The following is a 21,478-nucleotide window of genomic DNA, read 5'->3' on the forward strand; positions in this document are numbered from 1 at the left end:
GCCTGTTCCATTACAGAAAGGGCACTTGTGTGATCTTTCACTGTTCTGTCTCCCTTACTAAATGTGTTTAGTCATTTGAGGAAAGCTTTACATAATCACCTGAAATCTTGTTTACTTTTTAAAAGATATAATGGCTCTCTTTCCAACAGAAGATACTATGTACAACACTAGGCACATGGCAGCATTAAACAGACATTAAACAAATGATGAGGATGATTCTGGTCTCCTTTGCCTATCCCACTACACCATACACCCTCTCAATGTGTAGGTACACCATGAGAAGTGGGCAACCAGATCTGAACAGTAAGCCCCATTTCTCTGATGACATCGCCTGCTGTTCACCTATGCATGGATTCAAAATAAGGATACAGAAGCAAGCAAGCTAGGACATGGGTTCTATGGAAGAAGAATGTAAAGAAAGTCCTAGAATTGGGAAAATGATATACATGTCTTACACACTTTCTATTTAACAATAGACAATAGTAATATTCTAAATTTTAAAATTAGCCATTCTGAATATTTCTAAGTGTCATTATTATCCTGACTCCAAAAGAAAATCATTTAAGTATTAAGAAAATACAATAAAATATCTGTAACAAAAAATGCTCTCTAGGACCTTTTTTTCGAACATTCCTGGCTATTTTTATTTCAAACATTAAGTTCTGTTAGCCCTTGGTTCAAAATGCCAAACCAAGTGTACTAAAATGGTCCTTAAAAGTGGCCATTTTACCTACATTGTATTTAAAAATACAAACAATTCAATGCAACTTCATACCTTGCAGACATAACTCTTTGAATATTCACACGCAGGGCTCATCTCTCAAGGCAAGATTCTTTTGTGCATAATTCTCTTCCCAAGGAGTTCTGAAATAGGATCAGCCAGATCTACTGGCCCCTTCCCTCCACTTCTCTGGGCAGTAAGGGCTAGAAAGCTCCTGACCAACTTTCTCTCTTACTAAATCAAGTTTCCCTCGGTTGGTTGTTTGTAAAGTTGCTCACTGCTAATCTCCCACATGTTTCTATCCCCCAACAATAAGCATGTTGTTTCCCAACTTTGGAAATTAACATGAACATTCACATCAACCAGGCAACTGTCAACTGCAGTCATTTTCCAGGCGTCCAACCGAAGGACACGCACAGAGCTGCCTTTGTTGCGAGAAAGCCAGTTTTCTGAAGCTTATGGTGCTGCTTAAGTTGTTTTGAACAATCTACTATTCCTGGCTCAAATACATGCAAATGACAGCATGCTTTCCATGGGAGTAGAGAGGACCTGGAAAAGGCAGCCAGTCTATCCAATGAAGAAACAGACTATGGTAACTTCTTCTTCTGTGTTCTAAATCCTAAGATAGGTGATTTTTGAATTTTGCCTAAAATTCTAAAGGGAAGTAGTTTGACCTCTTTTTTCTTCTGAATTACCATGAGAATAGTTTTCTTTGACACATGTTATTTATGCTATAATAAAATTAGCTTGTCAGTGGACTTAGCTAAAGGAAACATCCCAAGATAAAAAGTTATAAATAAAGCAAACAATATTTACATGTTATTTTCCAAGTCAAAAAATAATTGTCATTTAATAACTGTTTTTCAAAAAGGTTAAGAAAAAAAATCAATAGTTTGTTTTAGAAGAATGGCAGATTCAACTCTTAATTATCCAACTGCCAGGCTCGGCGGGGTGGCCTAGTGCCTCAAGTCCTCTTCTTGCACGTGCCAGGATCCCATATGGGCACCGGTTCTCATTTTGGCAGCTCCACTTTCCATCCAGCTCCCTGCTTGTGGCCTGGGAAAGCAGTCGAGGACAGCCCAAAGCCTTGGGACCCTGCACCCGTGTGAGAGCAAGTTCCTGGCTCCTGGCTTCGGATTTGCACAGTACCGGCCGTTGCAGTCACTTGGGGAGTGAATCATGGGACCAAAGATCTTCCTCTCTGTCTCTCCTCCTCTCTGTATATCTGATTTTGCAAGAAAAACAAATATTTTAAAAAAAAGACAAATTTAAAAAAAAATCCAACTCCCAAGAAAGTGAAAGTTGTCAATAATTCACCTACAGCTCATATGTCCCAGGAAGCTCTTCCTTGTGCAACCAATTTAATTAAGCCAACATGAAAACTCCAGGAATAAGCCACACAGAGCTTGTATTTGATCAGCATGAACAAGCATAGTTAAAAAGCAAAGCAGAACTATTTTTTCAAATCTTCAATCACTAAAGGCTAAAAGCTCATTCTTTTTTTCTTTTTGTTCATCATTTACGACATATTGCTGTCTACCCTTTACCATCAGAAATTCACCACACATCTCAGTCATCTTCTGTACAAGGCGTGCCGAGGTTCTATTTTATTCCTTCTGGTGTGCTGACAAGGACAGCGAAGCTGGATGGCTGGTCATGGCTCTGTCAAACATGGGAAGGTCAGTAGGTAATGGTGGCCACTGAAGATAAGCCCCTCTGCCCATCTTCTTCATGCACTTGAAACTGGCATGTCCAGTTATCCAAAGTTCCTTATTCCTTTGGAATTCTTTCTAATAGTAATAAAATATGTACTAGGCCCAGCAGCGTGGCCTACCAGCTTAAGTCCTCACCTTGAACGCCCCGGGATCCCATATGGGCACCAGTTCTAATCCCGGCAGCTCCACTTCCCATCCAGCTCCCTGCTTGTGGCCTGGGAAAGCAGTTGAGGACGGCCCAAAGCCTTGGGACCCTGCACCCGCATGGGAGACCTGGAAGAGGTTCCTGGTTCCTGGCTTCAGATTGGCGCAGCACCGGCCATGGTGGCTCACTTGGGGAGTGAATCATCGGACGGAAGATCTTCCTCTCTGTCTCTCCTCCTCTCTGTACATCTGACTTTGTAATAAAATAAATAAATATTTTTAAAAAATAAAATAAAATATGCACTACTCCTCATTCCTCTAATAACTTACTACTACTTATCCCAAGGTTTTTGGAGAAAAATATGGACCTTTACAGTGCTTAACAGCTTTAAATATAACCTGCAGAACTTCTCTGATTTCTAGGTTAAATATTGTGACAATGTTACAATAAAATCATAAACGTAGTATGCTACTAATGGTTCAAAAAAATCTACTAGCAACTTCATCACTGCCTTATTCTCATCACAAAAGAGCATCAGATACTGAACTTCTGGATTTTTAGGAGGTCAGGATTCTATATTAATATTTCAGTCTCTTCACATTGTTTTAGGTATTTAAACTCCACTCAGGAATGAGTTACCTGCTGCCTGCTGTGTGTAAACTCTAAACTGGATTCTGTCCAGTTACACCAATTTATCACCAACAATGTCAGTTTCCATTTCTCATCCACTTTTCACTAACCTAATTGAACAACACAATCTTGATATTATTGATTGACTGATTCTACACTGTTATGACAAAATCTTGTGAATGGTGAATTGGGAACTATCTTTAAATGATTTACATTAATGTCTTCAAACTTGAAGAAAAAAATTTAAATTCTACTTCAATTGGATAGTGTGGAACATCACAAAAACTTCAAATAAATCATAGAGAACATAATTTTACACTAGAAAGAACTTCGGCGATTATTTTGGAATGAGTTTCATTTCCTGGGATTTTCCTAGAACTCAAGAGAAAACATATTTGAGTGAGTAAACCTAAAAAAAATAGAAAACAGTCTAATTCCAGAAACAATAACAATAATAAGATCAACATTAAAAACAGGATGTAGTTTAATCTTTTTGCATTAAAACAAGAAAAGAATGAAATATGACTCGGTACAATGGGCGAAAAGAGAAAAAAAGAAATTTAGAGAAGTTTCTTCAAAAATAGTCACAGGGGCTTGCATTGTGTAATTATTGTTACTGTACTGAATCTTTTTAAAAATTTTATTTATATTTACTGAAAGGCAAATTTACAGAGAGAAGAAGAGACAGAGAGGAAGATCTTCCATCTTTTGATCCCTTCCCCAAGTGGCCACAGCATTTGGAGCTGAGCCTATCCGAAACCAGGAGCCAGGAGCCTCTTCCTTGTCTCCCACACAGGTGCAGGGTTCCAAGGCTTTGGATCATCCTTCACTGCCCTCCCAGACCACAGGCAGGGAGTTGGATGGGAAGCAGAGCAGCCAGGACATTAGCTGATACCCATATGGGATCCTGGTGCATGCAAGGCAAGGACTTTAGCCACTAAGCTATCGTGCCAGGCCCCATACTGCACTTCTGTGAGCAATTTTCATGAACAATGCTTATTTCCAATACCACCATTATGGTCTTTTAAGACATCATTTATATCTTAGAACAATATCATTTTGTCTTTCATTAGATGATTGTACTTGTGAAAATGCTAAAATAAGCTATATGTGGTATGTCAATTTAGGAAAGAACACTATAAAATATTAGTGATCATTAAAACTGCAGTCAATACCTTTTGAATCACATGTATTCTTTTAAATGATTTACATGTATTGGCATTTTAGTATCTAGTCTATAGCAGCCTTTGAGAAGATATTATTATTCCTTTCTACAGATAAGAAAATTGAGGCTCAAAAAGTTGAGGTAACTTGCCCAGTCACACAGCACAACCAACCCTCACCCACTCTTATTTATGCTTGCACCAGGAGGAATAATCAGCCCAGCCTGGCTTTTCCCTGATCTAGTCCACATGAGACCCACAAGAGCCTAGTCTGGTCTGCCCCCCTCCCAGCTCACACTCTCCAGTGGGAGTAGCTGTCCAGCAGGGGAGCCTCCTCATATTCCCCCTGCTGGCTCCGCCCCCTCCCACCTGGTTCTCATGTGTGCTGTTGGGTACTGCGGCCACATACGATACAGGTCATCTCACCTTGGTATTCTGTAATGTGCACTGGTTTTTATCACGACCAAACCTGGCCCGACCCACACTCTGTTCTGGTGCTCAGATTTGCCAGCGGCTAATGTGAACTGGTTCAGCCTGGTCTGCCCCCGACCCATGCTAAATGTATGCCAGTGGGATACTTTCCATGGCCTGTTCTGGGCTGTTTCCTATCATGTTTCTTGTGCTTACCTGCAGGGACTGTGTCCTGCCAGAGGAGCTGCCCAGGCTCCTCCATCAGAACCTCTCCCAATGCCAGATTTCACGCATACCAGTGAGTTCATGAGCCAGTCCTACTCAGTTCACGTCCTGTCCTAGTAGGAACAGTGGCCTTTCCTGACTGGCCTTCAACCCAATCTGATTTTTACTGTTGGATGTTTCAGCCCAGCCACAGCTCGTCCATACCCACATACAGCTCACACAAGGCTCAGTAGGGCTGAGACCTAGCCTAGTCCGTCCCCCATCTACCCTGGTCCTCCAGAGCACAAGACAGTGTTGGAGTCAGCCAGGCTCAGTGCGTCTAGTTCCAGTCCACACTTGTGCCAAGGGAGACCACAACCATATCCTAATCAGAACGCAGCCCCCCATCCTACCCCCCATGCTCCTCAGTGGGAGCCTCAACCCAGCTAGGGTGTCTCCTTAGCTACCAACTGGGCGAGAGCTACAGAGAGGTCTCCCATTGCTAGTTCACTCCCTAATGGCCCCAACCGTCAGGGAGGACCAGGACAAAACCAGGGTTCAGTGACCTAAAAACCTGGGCTACATTCGGCTCCTTACCCAGGCACAGATCAGGGAGCCGGATCAGAAGCAGGGCAGCTTGGACTGGACTTGGTGTCCACATGGAATGCCAGTAATTAAGTGCCAGCTTAATGTGCCATATCACAGCATTAGCCTCAATATTTTAATTTTTAGAATGTTTTTTGTTACATCATAGACGTTGTGAGAAGGACACAGGTGAGAGGACTGGAACAGGGAAGACTGTCTTCTTTTTAAAAAAAAAAAATGCTGTTACTATTTTTTTTAAAACATTTATGTTTTACTTGAAAGAGTTACAAAGACAGGGAGAACTTCCAGCTGCTGCTTCCCTCCCCAAATGGCTGCAACGACAAGAGTTGTGTGGGTCTGAAGCTGGGAGCTTCTTGCAAGTCTCCAACATGGGTAGAGGGGCTCAAGCCCCTGGACCATTTTCCGCTGCTTTCCCAGGCCATCAGCAGGGACATTAGTTGGAAGTGGAGCCGCCAGGACTAGAAACAACATTCATATGGAATGCCAGTGCTGCAGGCAGCTGGCCCCCAAATTATTAATGTTTACTTATTTTATTTTTTAAACTTTATCTTGATTTAAATAGTGTTACATAGTTGAAAGGGATGCGCACCCATATGGGTCCCCAATTACAATGGGGGGGGCAAAGAATGGAGAAAGGTGGATGGGACAAAATTTTTTCTCCTATGCCTGCAAGGTGAGGGGACAAGGAAGGGGTCACTCCTTGCTGTCAAACCACATCAACACCTGGGATGGAGAACAGTCACTTCATGATGCCCTGAAGAGCCTGATGTCAGAAAGAATGTTCTGAGAGTATTATTTGAGTAGTTTGGACAGTTCTGAAGAGTTGATGGCTTCATGGCTCCAGGGTTGAGAAAATCTTTCCATGGTCTATTGGTTGACCGAGTCCACCTTAGTGCTTGCACAGGTCCACTGTCATGCTACTAGCTTGGCCATGAGAGTTGTCGATGGTGCTCTGCTCTCTATCCTCTGATGAGGTACTTGACATCCTCTGCTGGCCTAGGTGAGCTGGCCATGTCCCCCATGTGCATCTGGGCATGCTGTCCACTCCACAGGCATCTGCAGCTGAGGAGGCTCAGTCCCAATACAGGCACTCCAAAATTGTACCACATAAATTGTGATTTTCCTGTGGCCAGGGTTTGAGTCCAGCAGTCTAGTTGGGGAGCCCTCCCCGCCCCAAGAAATCTTGCCTGTGGTGACCTCAGATTTAACTCTTGTGTGTATAAGCTAGTACAAGACCAAGTGTGGTCTGTCACCTGCACCAGCCAACACACATGCTTGTGGATGTAGCTGCCTGTCAGTTCTGCCCCCGTCCCATCTTTCACACAAACTTATATGTGTGGAGGCCTAGCCCAGTTCAGCCCAACACAGGCCCTGTCTTCATGCATTCCAGCGGGTGCTGCAGCCTGTTTGGGGCATGTGCTGGCATGTGCTGGAGTGCAGCCTGGTCCATCCTACATCTCATTTGTCTCTCATGCACACCCTTGGATGCTGCAGTTACCTCAGCCCGCCCCACCCCCAGACCAGCCCACATATATGCTGATGGGTGCTGCTGCTTTGACCAGCCTGGCTCTCACACTTATTTGAAAGATAAAGAAGAATACAGAGAAAAATACCTGGTTCACTACCCAGACAGTTTAAATAGCCTGGGCCAACCCAGGTTGAAGCCTAGAGCCAAGAACTTCATCCAGATTTCTTGTTGGTTGGCAGACCAAGTAATTGGGCCATCTTCTGATGTTTTCCTAGGTACTACAGCTGGAAGCTAGAGCAAGATGATCCTCCTTAATGAATAGTTACCAGAATTCCACTAGCTAAGCAGTCCAACAATTAAACACACTGCTAGGAGGGTTGGTTCCCCTCTGGGTATATTCCCTGGTTTACATTTACACAACACTTTACTCTTTACAAATTGCTTTCTCAATCTTATTACCTTCAACACTATAACAATTAAGAAAGAGATAGTGACTTTTAGATGAGAAATAGAAACTCTTGGAAGCAAGGAAGGAGCATGACTCAAGTAGGGAAATTCCTACTGGTGTATGAAATGCTTTATATATCCCAATGCAGATCTTCCTTTCAGGTTCAGTGCTTCTACGTCCTCCAAGAAGAGAGTACCAAAGCTGAAGCAGCAGTACCAGCAGCAGCACCAGCAGCAGCAAACAACCATGAGTGTGAAGGGCATGGCTATAGTTTTGGCTGTGTTATTCTGCACTACGATTGTTCAAGGTATATTATATGTCTTGCCTCAATCTATACAGTACTTTTCTAGCATGTCAAATATCTTTTCTTCCTCCTTTATTCTAACACAGAAGGTAAATTTTATTTAGCCTTATACATTCAAAGTTATCATTCTGGCAGACCTAAAGATGATTATTACAATTAGAAGCTTCATTTACATTTTCATTTGACTGTAATATTGTCTTGACAATTGTGTTGTGTCTGTTCAAAAGATTTTATATGGAACAACATTCTTCCTGGAAAAATTCTTATGCATGAAAGCTGAGGCAAACAAGTTTCACCTCCAGTAAACATCCTTCATGCTTCTCTTATTTTTTTAATGGTTTGCTTACAAATTTAAAGAGAAAATCACAAATATTTTAGTTAACGTCCTTCTCAGTAACAGTGACATCAGGTGCTATCTGAAAAATCAACTGTATCCTTAATAAAAACTTCACTCACTTCATCATGGTAATGATAAACCAGAACCATCTGTTGCAATCAGATGCATTACTAACTAGTGCAGTGATGTGTTCCAGGCTTCCCTATGTTCAGAAGGGGACGTTGTCTCTGCGTAGGCTCTGGACTAAATGCAGTGAAAATGGCAGACATTAAGGAAGCCTCCATAATTTTTCCAAGTGGCAGCTGTGAAAAAATAGAAGTGATGTAAGTAATGCACTGATAAAGATGACAACTTCAGAGCCGTTATTGTTTTACACATTTCTGTGCAAAATTTAATACTCTTTTGGCTCTTCCCTTAATAGTGTCACCCTGAAAGCACAAAAAGGACAGCGATGCCTGAATCCCAGGTCAAGGCAAGCAAACCGTATGATCAAGGTAGGGTACTAGATTATTTATATGTGTTACAATTTGCTTTACCAAGACAAATCTTTTGGCAAAAGAAAACAGGCAACTACGGAAGGTTTCTGCATGAAGATGCTGCATGAAATATTTATCAAAGGGGCCCTGGGTTATAATAACATCTTTTTCCTGTTGTATGCTTTTAAATGTCAACTCTTAATCATTAGAAAGATGAGAACAAGCCAGGTAAATAAAATTCTCATTTTCTCATTATAGCAAATTCAAAGAAAACATCTTTTAAAACATCAAAATGTATGAAGTTCTGGAAAAGAGGATTTGAAACCCCAAACAAGTTCAACTGTGACTACTGAGAGACAAATTCTCCATAGGAACCTTTCCCCTGCCAATCCCAACGAACATTTCTACAGTTCTGCATTAATGAGTCTTCGAAGAGATCCAACATTTGTAACTCCTCTGCTATGACTATGAAAATATTTCTGGAAAAGTCATCTGTACTTGTTTCATATTATTATATCTGTGGTTACAATGGAGATATTAATATTATTATTGCAGCCAAGTCCTTATGAAGAAAACGTAAGTCCTGATTCTCCTGCTTTCCTAAGGATTATTCAACTACAAATTATATTGCTTTTCTCCTTTTAGGCTAGCCAAAGCTGGTAACCCAAACATGTGAACTAATACAGCACTTTTTATAAAGATATCTACACACTAGAGAAGTGAAAGCCTTTGTCCGAGAATTATACTCAGATGTATCATAAGTGTATCACAAAAATATATATATAAACCATTATATAAATCTACAAATTTCTATAAAATGGAACTTCTATAAAAATCTCTTGTATGATTTTAATGTCCAATTTTTGTATTTATCTATCTAGGGTGACTTTTTAAAAGGTATCCTTAAAAATAAATCCTCACTTAGGTTGAGGCTGTGTAACTTTCACACCTTTACTACATATATTGAATATTATACACTAGTAAATAACTGAAAAGATAATGCACATCTAAATATCTTCATGGCAGAATAAACACATGAAAGAATTAGTTCACTCAAGCCCAAATTCCTCCCAGCTGAACACCTCTGCACTTACAATTCCTTCTGCCCATGTTGTCATTAAATCCATTTTATCTGCAAGCCTACTAATTACTTGGGTCTCAACCTAAGTGAGATTTCCTCCAAGAGGCCTTCAACCTCAACTACATTAGGCACCCTATTTATTTTGTTAATAGTACTCTACTTTTCCATTACGCTATTATATGTATAACTAAAGAATTATTTCTGGGGCTGGGCTGAGCTAAGCTGCAGCACCCATGGGTGTACATGACACACAGATGGGATGTGTGCTGGGCTAGACTGAGCCACAACAGAGGCTGGCACATGCAAAAAACTGAGACTGGGGGTAGGCTTGATTAGGAATATATTGGGGTCACCCTGACTAGGCCACAGCACCTGCTGGACTGCATGAAGACTGGGTCTGTGGTGGGTTGGGCTGGGCTGGTCTAGGTCATAGCACACACCAGTTCATATGAGATACGGGGCTACGGCAGAACTGACCAGACAGCTACATCCACAGGCAAGTGTGTTGCCTGGTGCAGGTGACAGACTGTTGTGGGCTAAGGAGTTGATTAGTGCTCATTGGAACGGGCAGGAACAGGAACTGGGCTTGTGGCTAAAAACACCTAGACTAATTGGACTCATCTGTATCCAATATCCTGCTAAATGAGGATGTGGGGGCGGGGGAAGAGTATATAAGAGGTGAAGGGGCAATAAAGAGACTTCCCAGAGACTTCTACCATCACTGGTCTCCTATTGGTGCTTCAACCCCAGACCCTCTCCATGTCCACAATACTGGCTCTGCTGGTCAGAGCAACAGACTGCACTTGATCCTGCACTAGTTTATACACACAAGAGTTAAATCTGAGGTCACCACAGGCAAGATTTCTTGGGGCGGGGAGGGCTCCCCAACTAGACTGCTGGACTCAAACCCTGGCCACAGGAAAATCACAATTTATGTGGTACAATTTTGGAGTGCCTGTATTGGGACTGAGCCTCCTCAGTTGCAGATGCCTGTGGAGTGGACATATCCCAGCTGCTCTACTTTCCCTCCAAGCTCCCTGCTTTTCCCTGGGAAAGCAATCCAGGACAGTCCAAAGCCTTGGGACCCTGCACCCACGTGGGAGAACCGGAAGGAGCTCCTGACTCCTGGCTTCAGATCATCTCATCTCCGGCTGCTGCGGAGAATTGGGGAATGAACCAATGAATGGAATCTCTGTCTTTCTTTCCTTCTTCCCATAAATCTGATCTGTCTTTCCAATAAAAATAAATATATTTTTAAAAAAGTCTTTATGATGTGGTCATGCTGTGGATTGTACTAAACACTCTCACACAAAACCAAAAGATTTGGGGGGCCATTAGAAGTAAAGCAATGCTGGTAGCTGCTTTTTTCTGCATTGCTTGCAAATTTTATTTACTAGACAGTCATAGTGAAATTGAATACATGAGATCATCATGTACCTTGCCCAATAGTTTCACTTCAGGTCAACAAACAGTAACTACTTGCTAACAATTCTTACACCATAAGGCAGATTTAGCTGCTTGGTACTACCCAAAAGAATGCTACCTAAAATGGAAAATGTACTTGATGAATTAAAACTGTAATGATTTAATACAAGCTGTAATTTAGCATTATTCACAAAAGAGTATCAACAACAGATTGGATAAAAATGAATCTACAATACAGAATAGCATTTACATGATATTTCATGATTCTTCCTCAAACAAAAAACACAAAGATGAATTAAACACAATTACCTCTACATCATTCAAATTTTATTCCTACCTCAAATGATTACATCTTCCCTACTGCTAAAAGTTTTCCAAAAGGAGTTCAGAAACACAACATCCTATATCAAGGTGTATCTCCACACTGTGGTCTAGAACAATTTAACAAAAGGTCAGGATCACGCCATTTCTATCCCTCTTTTGACCTTGGACCTCTGTCCCACAATGCTACATACCTATGATTATCTTCCCTATTTTCATCACATTCCAAGTTAGATTATTTTAACATATGTATCATATAGTAACACACACACACACACACACACACACACACTGTATTTAGCACCTTAAAACAAGATAAAGAAGCACAGCAAGGATTAACTCTATTGCCATTTACATTCAGCATGTGTCCAAGGGATGTAACCCAAAAGTAAAATCTGCATCACACATTTTCAAGTTACCCCTTCTCCTCCTTGTCCAAGGTTAAAGCTCTGCCTTGGCCCTATTACTCCTTATCCAGATTCCTTAAAGAGCCTTCTCAGTCTCCCAGCCTGTCCCTACCTTCCAACACTGCTCCAAAGGAATTTTTGATATAAGATTGTCATCAACCAAACTTTAGTCAGAAAGATCATTTGCGAAGTGGATGGACTGGGTATTAAAAGCTAATCTAAAGATAAGAAAATGAAAGCAGAGATGGACCCAACAATTTGTTCAGGATCACAAAGCAAGCAACAGACAGAAATAAAGACTCTGTCACTGGATTACCAGGCTAGCCCATCAATCCACAAGCATGAGGAAACTCAACCATTGCTGGGCCTCCCCCTCCCTGGCAGGACGATCAGAAGTCTGCCATCCACTTTCTTAGCCCTAATTCTGTCATCTACTTAGCTGGCTGTGAATGATGAAGCACATGGGTACCTCAGAAGTCTTCAGACAGTATTGCCAGACACTGAGAGCACAAGTAAACTTGTGAAAACTATGAAGGAGAGGAAAACATTGCCTTCGTTTTCCATACTTCCCAAGAAATACTCCATATCAGCTGAGGGGATTCCCAGCCTAGGGAAATCTATAGAGCCCATCCTGCTCACCTTTTAGCATATTTCTTCTAAGTGAGCTAGTTTCTCGGAAAGCATTTTTACCCCTAGGTCTGAGCTACAGTTGTGTCTGGGCAGACTATGGTCTGAGTTTTCCCCTCCTTGGCCTGATGCCATAACCAGAGTTAAAGATAACTAACAGCAGTTGAAACTGAAACTGAAGTAGGACAGTTCCTTAACTCTTATTTACTTTCAAAACTAGACTTAGCAAATACCAAGAAAGTGAATATTCCAAAACCTTATATATACAGAGAAACCTAGAAATACAAATTTTAAGAGCTGTCACTTGGATTTTTAATCAACTGATACATGCAGGGCTGACTGTGGGTAAAGCAAGAAATGGTAGATATGCTAGTGTCTCTAAAAGCTTTTATTTTAAAACGTTTTCCACACTAGCCCCATTTAAAGTGATTTACAATGTCCCCCTCTCCAGAAGGTTCTCTTCAAAACAGCAAGAGAAGTGTGCTTGTTCTGGCTCAGTTCTCAGTGGCAATATTCTGATTACTGACTCAACTCCACAGTTACTCTGATTCTGGAAAATGGATGGCACAGGAGCAAGTGTTTGATTCAGTAGTTAAGAAGCCGCTTTAGGCACTGGCATCCCATACCTAACATTTAGGTTTAAGGCCTGGCTCTGCCTCCAGTTCCAGCTTCCTGACAGAGAACACCGTGAGAGGCAGCAAGGGGGTGCTCAGGTAGCTGGGTCCCTACCTCACAAAGAGCGGGACTGAGTTCCCAGACTGTGGCTTGGGCCCTGCTCAGCCCTGACTGTTGCAGGCATTTGAAGAGTGAATGACTGGATGGGAGATCTGTCTCTCTGGTTCTCATATAAATGAATAAGTAATCTTAAATTATCATCTTAGTCTGTTAAGAGACTTAGCAAAATAAGTGCTCTGAGAACATGTTTACTCTGGATGGTTAAGAAAAAGGGAAGCTGAGGACCAGATATTGTAGAACCTTAACAAGGTAATAACCACCCTTATGAGATACTAACCACCTTCCTGCTTAACTAGTTGGCTACAATGTATACTATTTCTTGTGTTACTGATATTACTTGCATACACTTTTCTTTCCTGGACATTTGCCTAAGTAAAATCAGTTTCAGATGGATTTGAGGCCTAAGCCACTCCCCTCACCTCTGGGGAATTCTTCTCTTCTACCTTCACTGAACACACACTCCTATAAATCTGTGTAATTATTTTGTGTATTGTTCATATGACACTGATTATATAGTTTCTTTTACTGTTACTATCACACTTTTTAATCTTCCCAGTTAGAATTCTGAGGTTAGCTTTGTTCCCTACACAAAGTATGGAGACAATAATAAGATACATATCCAGTTTTCATTGTTCTAACACCTCCATGGCCATATACTTAGTATGCATTGAGATTTGCATTGCTTATTTCAATGCAAATTACAAATAATTGGCAATGAGTGAGAAGTTTAGGCATACTATTCTTTGTATTTTTAACCCACAGTTCTTGGAATGAAGACTGTTATTTGTAACAAGCTGACAATATCTGTATTGATTTTACCTAAATCTGTGCTAACTTCTAGGGAAATGTGATCTTCTTATATTAACTATGGTTCCTAAATCTGAGGAAAATAATGATACATCAAAATGAAGACAGCTGTTCAGACAACAGAAAATTATTTTTGAAGGAGTGTAACTCTAACTTATGCTGTTACTTCTAAAAGATTCATTCATTCATCCATTTATCCATTCAGTACTGACTGAATTCCTTTCACATGCCAGGCAATAATCTAGTTGCTGGAGATACAGCAGTACCACTGAAGAGAGCCTGGTCAATCTGGAATTTACATTTCAGCATAAAAAAATATATGTCAAACAAGTAAAAAATAAACAAGTTAGATATCAGGTAAAATGCCATGCAGAGAATTAAGATAAGAGATAAAGTCATGTGTATTTTAAGATGGTGGTAACAGAGGCTACACTGTAGTGAAAATCCAAGCTAAAGATCAGGGTGAAAACATTCCACACAAATAAACGGTTACTGTAAATGCCACTGTAATGAGTACAGTAAGAGAGAAACCTATGAGGAGTTGTTGCAGGGTCTTAAGCACAAGAGTGACATGGTCATCTGTTTTTATTGCTCTAGGGGCTGATACTATGAGATGGCTGGTTAAGCTGCTGCTTGTGACCCCAGCATCCCATATCAGAGCATCAGTTCTCATCTCACAGGTCTCTACTTACAACACGGCTTCCTGCTGATGTGCCTGATAAGGCACCGGAAGATGGCCCAAGTGTCTGGGCTTCTGCCACCTGTGTGGGAAACGCTGCAGGGAGTTCTACACTTCTGAGTTCAGCCTGGCCCAGCTCAGCCTGTTGCAGCCATTTGTGGACAGAATCTCTGTCTCATTTTTTTCAGTCTGCTTTTCAAACAAATAACTCTATTCTAGTGCTACATACATATTCAGGAAAAATGAAAGCATATTCCCCAAAAAATAGTTTTGCAAAATATCTTCATAGGATAAGCAGGAGCTGGATTAGGTGTGGAGCAGCACATACAGAATGCTGGTACCACAGGGTGAAAGATTAGCCTGTTGACCCAGGGAACCAGCCCCAACTGTTACATTTAACATAGAAATTTGATCCACAGTCAGGATCATCACAAAGTTAATGGAAATGGAATTAAAATATAGTAAGGGTGCAAGCATTTTGCACAGTAATTATGAAGTTTGTTGGGTGAAGTGGTACAGGGTATGGGCATGTTTAAACTTACAGAGAATCATTAGCCAGGGTGACAAAGAGAGGGCACATTCCAGGACAGGCTGATGGCAGAGTGGCACCTGGAGACCGACAGACACAGAAAAGCAGTGAAGACAATGGTGTGTCGCAGTGACCAGACACCCCAGTGACAGTCAACAAGTGGTGAGCTGAACTCCACCTGTGGCTAGAGCCCAAGCAGCAGCCAGCTGGAAACAGGACTTCACTGGGAGCTAGGCAAAGAGCTGCACATTCTGCTGATTTGTGTGATCCAAACAGGAGCAAAGACAGAGCAACAGACCCCAAGCAGGCAGGCGCAGGAACAGGAGGGATTTTACAGATCCAACAGCACATCAGGCAGATCATTCGCCCGGACTAGGTGGATTTATCCCTGGCATGCAGGGATGGTTTAACATTTGCAAATTAATAAATGTGATGTATCACATCAACAAACTGAAAAATAAAAACCATATGATCATCTCAATAGATGCAGATAAAGCATTTGATAAAATCAACACCACTTCATGCTGATAACCTTAGATGAGTATAGAAAGAACATTCTATTAACACAACTGAAGCAATATATGAAAAACCAATGCCTGCATCATACTAAATGGGGAAAGAGTGGATACTTTCTTTTTTTTAAGATTTATTTATTTTATTACAAAGTCAGATATACAGAGAGGAGGAGACACAGAGAGGAAGAACTTCCATCCGATGATTCACTCCCCAAGTGAGCCACAACGGCCGGTGCTGCACCGATCCGAAGACGGGAACCAGGAACCTCTTCCGGGTCTCCCACACGGGTGCAGTGTCCCAAAGCACTGGGCTGTCCTCCACTGCTTTCCCAGGCCACAAGCAGGGAGCTGGATGGGAAGTGGAGCAGCCGGGATTAGAACCAGCGCCCATATGGAATTCCGGAGCGTTCAAGGCGAGGACTTTAGCTGCTAGGCCACGCCGCCGGGCCCAAGACTGGACACTTTCCCACTAAGATCTGGAACTACACAAGAATGTCCATTTTCACCATTGCTATTGAATATAGTATTGGATGTCCTTGCCAGAGCTATTAGGCAACACAAACAAATGAAAGGAATTCAAATAGGAAATGAGATATTAAAATTATTCCTGTTTGCAGATGACATAGTTCTTTACATAAGAGAACCGAAAGACCCAAACAAGAGATTATTGGAACTCATAAGAAAATTTGGCAGGGTATCAGGATACAAAATTAATGAACATAAACTAATGGCACTAGTATACACAAATAACTTCATGGCTGAGAAAGAAATAAGTACAGTCCCCTTTGAAATAGTGGAGAGCAATCTTAAATACATTGGAACTAACCTATACAAATATGTGGAAGATCTCTGTGATGAAAACTATAAAACATTACAAAAAGAAATACAAGAAGACATTGAAAGATGAAAAACTTGCCATGTTCCTGGCTCAACAGAATCAACATAATCAAAATGTCCATTATTAAAGTAATATATAGATTCAATCAAAATCTCCACAATTTTCTCAGAAATACATGAAAAGACACAAAAGTTCATCTGAAAACACAAGAGGCTATGAATAGCCAAAAAAAAAAAAAAACTATCCTGAAGAATAAAAAATCAAGCTGGAGGAATCACAATTCCAGACCTCAAGAAATACTACATGACAGTGGTCATTAAAACAGTCTGGTACTGGTGCAGAAACAAAGAAGAACAATGGAACAGAATAGAAACCCTAGAAGGGAGCCCACACAGGTACAGCCAACTAACCTTGGACAAGAAAACAGAAAACAATCCAGAGGAAATATCTGGTCTCTTCAACAAATTCTGTTGTGACAACTGGATAGCAGCATATAGAAATAGGAAGCAAAACCCCCACCTGTCAAATTATACAAAAATCAGCTCCAAATGGATCAACGACCTAAATATACACCCAGAAACCATCAAGCTATTAGAGGAAAACACGGGAAGCACTTTCCAAGATACAGGAATTGGGAAATACTTTTTAGAAAAGTCATGAAAAGCACAGGCAGTCAAAGCCAAAATAAACCACTGGGACTGCATCAAACTAAAAGGCGTCTGTACAGCAAAGAAAATGATCAACAAAGTGAAAATTAGCAACTGGAATGGGAGAAAATCTTTACACACTGCAAAAATGATAGGGGACTAATATCCAGGATTTGCAAAGAGCGCCAGAAACTCAATCACAGCAAAACAAACAATCCTGTGAAGAAATGGGCAAAGGAAATGAAAAGACATTTTTCAAAAGAATAAATTCAAATGGCTAATAGATATATGAAAAACTGCTCAGATTCCCCAGATGTCAGGGAAATACAAATGAAAACCACACTGAGGTTCCACCTAACTCCAGACAGATCGGCCTACATTCAGAAGTGTACTAACAACACCTGCTGGCATGGATATGGGGAGAAAGGCACCCTCCTTCACAGATAGTAGTATAGGCTAGTACAATCAATATGGAAGTCAGTGTGGAGAGTGCTAAGAGAACAGAAAAGAGACCTGCCATATGACCCAGCTATTCCACTTCCGGAAGTACATTAAAAACATGAAATCCGCATATGAGAAGGGGATCCATAATCCTATATTTACAGCAGCACAATCTGCAATAGCAAAGGCATGGAGGCAACACAGATGCCTGTCCAAAGAGGAGTGGATAAAGAAACTGTGGTATATATACACCATGGAATACTACTCAGCTATTAAAAAGAATGAAATTCTACCATTTGTAACCAAATGGTCCCAACAATAGACCAACCATTACACTCAGTGAAATAGGCAATCCCAAAAGGACAAATATCATATGTTCTCTCTTATTAAATTCTTCACTGACTTACAGGTCATGCAGTAGCATCATTTTCTCCAAGTAGGTTTTTAATTTTCTTTTTCATTTCTTCAGCCACACATTGGTCATTCAGTAGCATGTTATTTAACTCCATGGAGCTGTAAATTTTTTAAGCTTTATTCCTGTTGTTGATTTTGTTTTATGGCTTTTCATTTAAGGGAATGTATAATAACTGTGTAGTAGAGACTATCATATCCTAATGTGGAGATGCAATACAGTATGCATCTCTACTACCAAATCAAAGATGGACATGGACTCCCAATGAAACTGTTAAATATATTTTGACAACAGGATGCTGGACTGTCTGCCATTGTCCATACCTACAGTGTCAGGATACACTTAAATAGCAGAATGATGGACTTATGACTGTTTATGAAGGACTATACTATTGTAGTAATATAGGGAAAATTAGTGGGAGGGGGTTGTGGGGAAAGGGTAAGGGCAATTGCAGAGCCTACTGAACTGTATTGCAAAATATTTTAAAAAAAAGAAAAATGAAAAAATCTTCATAGCAGATTTATATGTAACTAAAATGTAAAAACAAGGGCGGGCATTATTGAGTTGCACATTAAGCTGGACTTGGGACTGCTACATTCCATATTCAGCATGCCTGTGATAAAAGTCTGGCTTCCACTTTTTATTCAACGTTCTGCTAATTGGCACCAGGGGAGACAGCAGGTGACAGCTCAAGTACTTCTGTCCCTGCCACCCTCCTAGGAGACCGTCCTGGCTCCTGGCTTCAGCCTGATGTAGTCCCAGCTCTTGTGGGCATCTGGGAAACAAACCAGGGAAGGTTCTCATCTCCAGCCCCTGTATGCATCATTCTGCCTTTCAAACAAATAAAATTAAATACATTTTAAAATCTGAAAACAGTCCAAATGTCTATCCATAAGAAACAAACTTGTACGATTGCTCAAACACTATTTAACGATAAAAAGGTAGAAAAATACTGAGTCATCCAACCACACAAATGATTACAAAAAAATCACTGTACTGAACAAAAGATATCTTGCACTGAGAAAACAGTAGTAGATGGTCCAAAGCCTTGGGAATTTGCACCCCTGTGGAAATCCTGGAAGATACTCCTGGCTCATGGCTTTGGATCAGCTCAGCTCCAACCATTTGCAGCCAGTTGGAAAGTTAACCAGAAGATGGAAAATCTGTCTCTTCTTCTCTGTAAATCTGATCTTCCATCCCAATAAAAATAGATTTTTTTTAAAAAATACATATGTTGTATAAAAAACCAAACAGTATCTAGATTAGGGAAGAGAGGATGAGGTTAAGATTAACGGGAAAGGAAGAACAGCACTGTATCTCAACGGGCTAATCCTTCACTTACAAGTATTGGCATCCCATATGGGCACTGGCTCATGTCCCGGCTGCTCTACTTCCCATCCAGCTCCCAGCTTTTGGCTTGGGAAAGCAGTCGAGGATGGCCCAAAACTTTGGGACCCTGCACCTGCCTGGGAGGCCTGGAAGAAGCTCCTGGCTCCTGGCTTTGGATTGGTTCAGCTCTGGCCACTGTGGCCATCTAGGGAGTGAATCAGCAGATGGAAGACCTTTCTGTTTCTCCTTCTCTCTGTAAATCTGCCTTTCCAATAAAAATAAAGTAAATCTAAAAAGAGAGAGAGAGAGAGCAAGAAGGAAAGAAGGAAAGGAATATAAAGCTGTGGAATAAGAGGTAACACCACCACCTGACATGCCAGCATCCCAGATGGACAGTTTGAGTCCCAGCTGCTCCACTTATTTAAATTTTAGAAAGTTTTATTTTTAATATTTTTACATAGTTGAAAGTGATACACCCCAAAGGGGCTTCTGGTTAGTGTGGGCTTCAGGTAAGAAGGAAGGTGGGTGGGATATAGTTTTTAGAGTTTTTTTCTGTGTGTTTGAAAGAGAGGAAAATGAAGGTATCACTCCTTGCTGTCATACTACATCAGCACTCTGGGATGGCGGATGGTCATTTGATAACATCTGCGAGAGTCCCATGTGTGGAAGTGTGCTCTTAGGGTGTTACTGAGTAGTTTTGTTCGTTTTCAGAAGTTATTGGCTTCATCGTGTCAGAGTTGAAAAATCAACCTGGGGTGCCCTGCTTCTATTTCCATATCCCAGATAATGGTCTGAGGAAAGGAACTGGAGAATGACTCAATTGCTTGCGTCTCTGACACCCATGTTGGAGACCCAGATGAAAGTCCTGGCTTTCGCGTTCAGCTGGGAAAGCAGCAGAAAGATAGCCCATGTGGTTTGGCTCTTGTACCCATATGGAAGACCTGGCTGGAGTTTCAGGTTTCTGGCTTCAGCCTGGCTTGACCCTGGCCCTTGCAGCCATGCAGCCATTTAGAGAGCTAACCAGCAGACAGAAGATTTCTCTCTCTCTCTCTCTCTCTCTCTCTCTCTCTCTGTATATATGTATCCTCACTCTATAACTGACATTCAAATAAATGAACAAATCTTTAAATAAAATATCCTATTTTCAAAAAAATGTATAGGACGTACAAAAAAAGAGAAAAATATGCTAACATTAAAAAAACCAATCTTCAGCAATTGCCCCTAAGGAAGCCTAGCCTCTTCCTCATTGGATTTCAACTAAATAAAGGCTTCAAGTCATCTATTATAAAAATGTTCAAAATAACGAAGAAAACCATGTCTGAAGAACTAAGGTATAAGAACAGCCTCTCCCTGAAGAGCAACAACAAAAAATAGATACTAAAACAAAGAACCTCAGATTAAACAAAATTAATGACCCACAGAGGGGGCAGCATCTAGCCTAGTAGTTAAGATGCTGCTTAAAATGCCCAGGTCCTAAATCAGAATGAACCAGTGGATAGAAGACCTCTCCCTCAATATATAAATCTGAGTTTTTAATAATCTCTTTTTAAAAAAAAGCTTGAGAAATGATGCAGGGCATTAGAATGGGAAAGGACTTTTTGGACCATACCCCAAATTATAGGAAACAAAAGCAAAAACAAATGGGATTTCATCAAGTTAAAGAGCTAGTGCACAACGAAGGAAACAACTCAACAGGAGAAAACATGTTCAGGTTGTATACTGACAAGGGTTTAACCGCCAAAGAACTCAAATAGCTCAATAGCAAAATAAACACAAAAATGGGCTTTAGCTATGAACAGGCATTTCTCAAAGAAAGACACGCAAATAACTATACACTCAAAATCTCTCAACATCAGGAGAAAGTTCCACACTGGAAACAGATTTAAAATGCTTTCCTGAAAAAAAAAAAAAATGCTAATTCCTGGGCTGATGCCATGGCTCAACAGACTAATTCTCCACCTTCAAGCGCCAGTATCCCATATGGGCACCAGTTTCTGTCCTACCTGCTCTACTTTCAATCCAGCTCTCTGCTTATGGCCTGGAAAAGCTGTGCAGGA

At 41.0% G+C, this 21,478-nt stretch overlaps 1 protein-coding gene across 1 annotated transcript; it reads left to right on the forward strand.

Annotated features, from left to right (window-relative positions):
• The first annotated feature begins 7,746 nt into the window (after nucleotides 1-7,746).
• CXCL11 (C-X-C motif chemokine ligand 11) lies at nucleotides 7,747-8,996 on the forward strand. The gene is made up of 4 exons (XM_004596176.3): nucleotides 7,747-7,818; nucleotides 8,349-8,475; nucleotides 8,574-8,646; nucleotides 8,887-8,996. The coding sequence occupies exons 1-4, from the start codon at nucleotides 7,758-7,760 to the stop codon at nucleotides 8,926-8,928; spliced, it is 303 nt and encodes a 100-aa protein (XP_004596233.1). The 5' UTR covers nucleotides 7,747-7,757; the 3' UTR covers nucleotides 8,929-8,996.
• The last annotated feature ends 12,482 nt before the right edge of the window (nucleotides 8,997-21,478 follow it).

This window comes from Ochotona princeps, chromosome 7 (assembly GCF_030435755.1).
Source record: "Ochotona princeps isolate mOchPri1 chromosome 7, mOchPri1.hap1, whole genome shotgun sequence".
Taxonomy (NCBI): Eukaryota; Metazoa; Chordata; class Mammalia; order Lagomorpha; family Ochotonidae; genus Ochotona; species Ochotona princeps.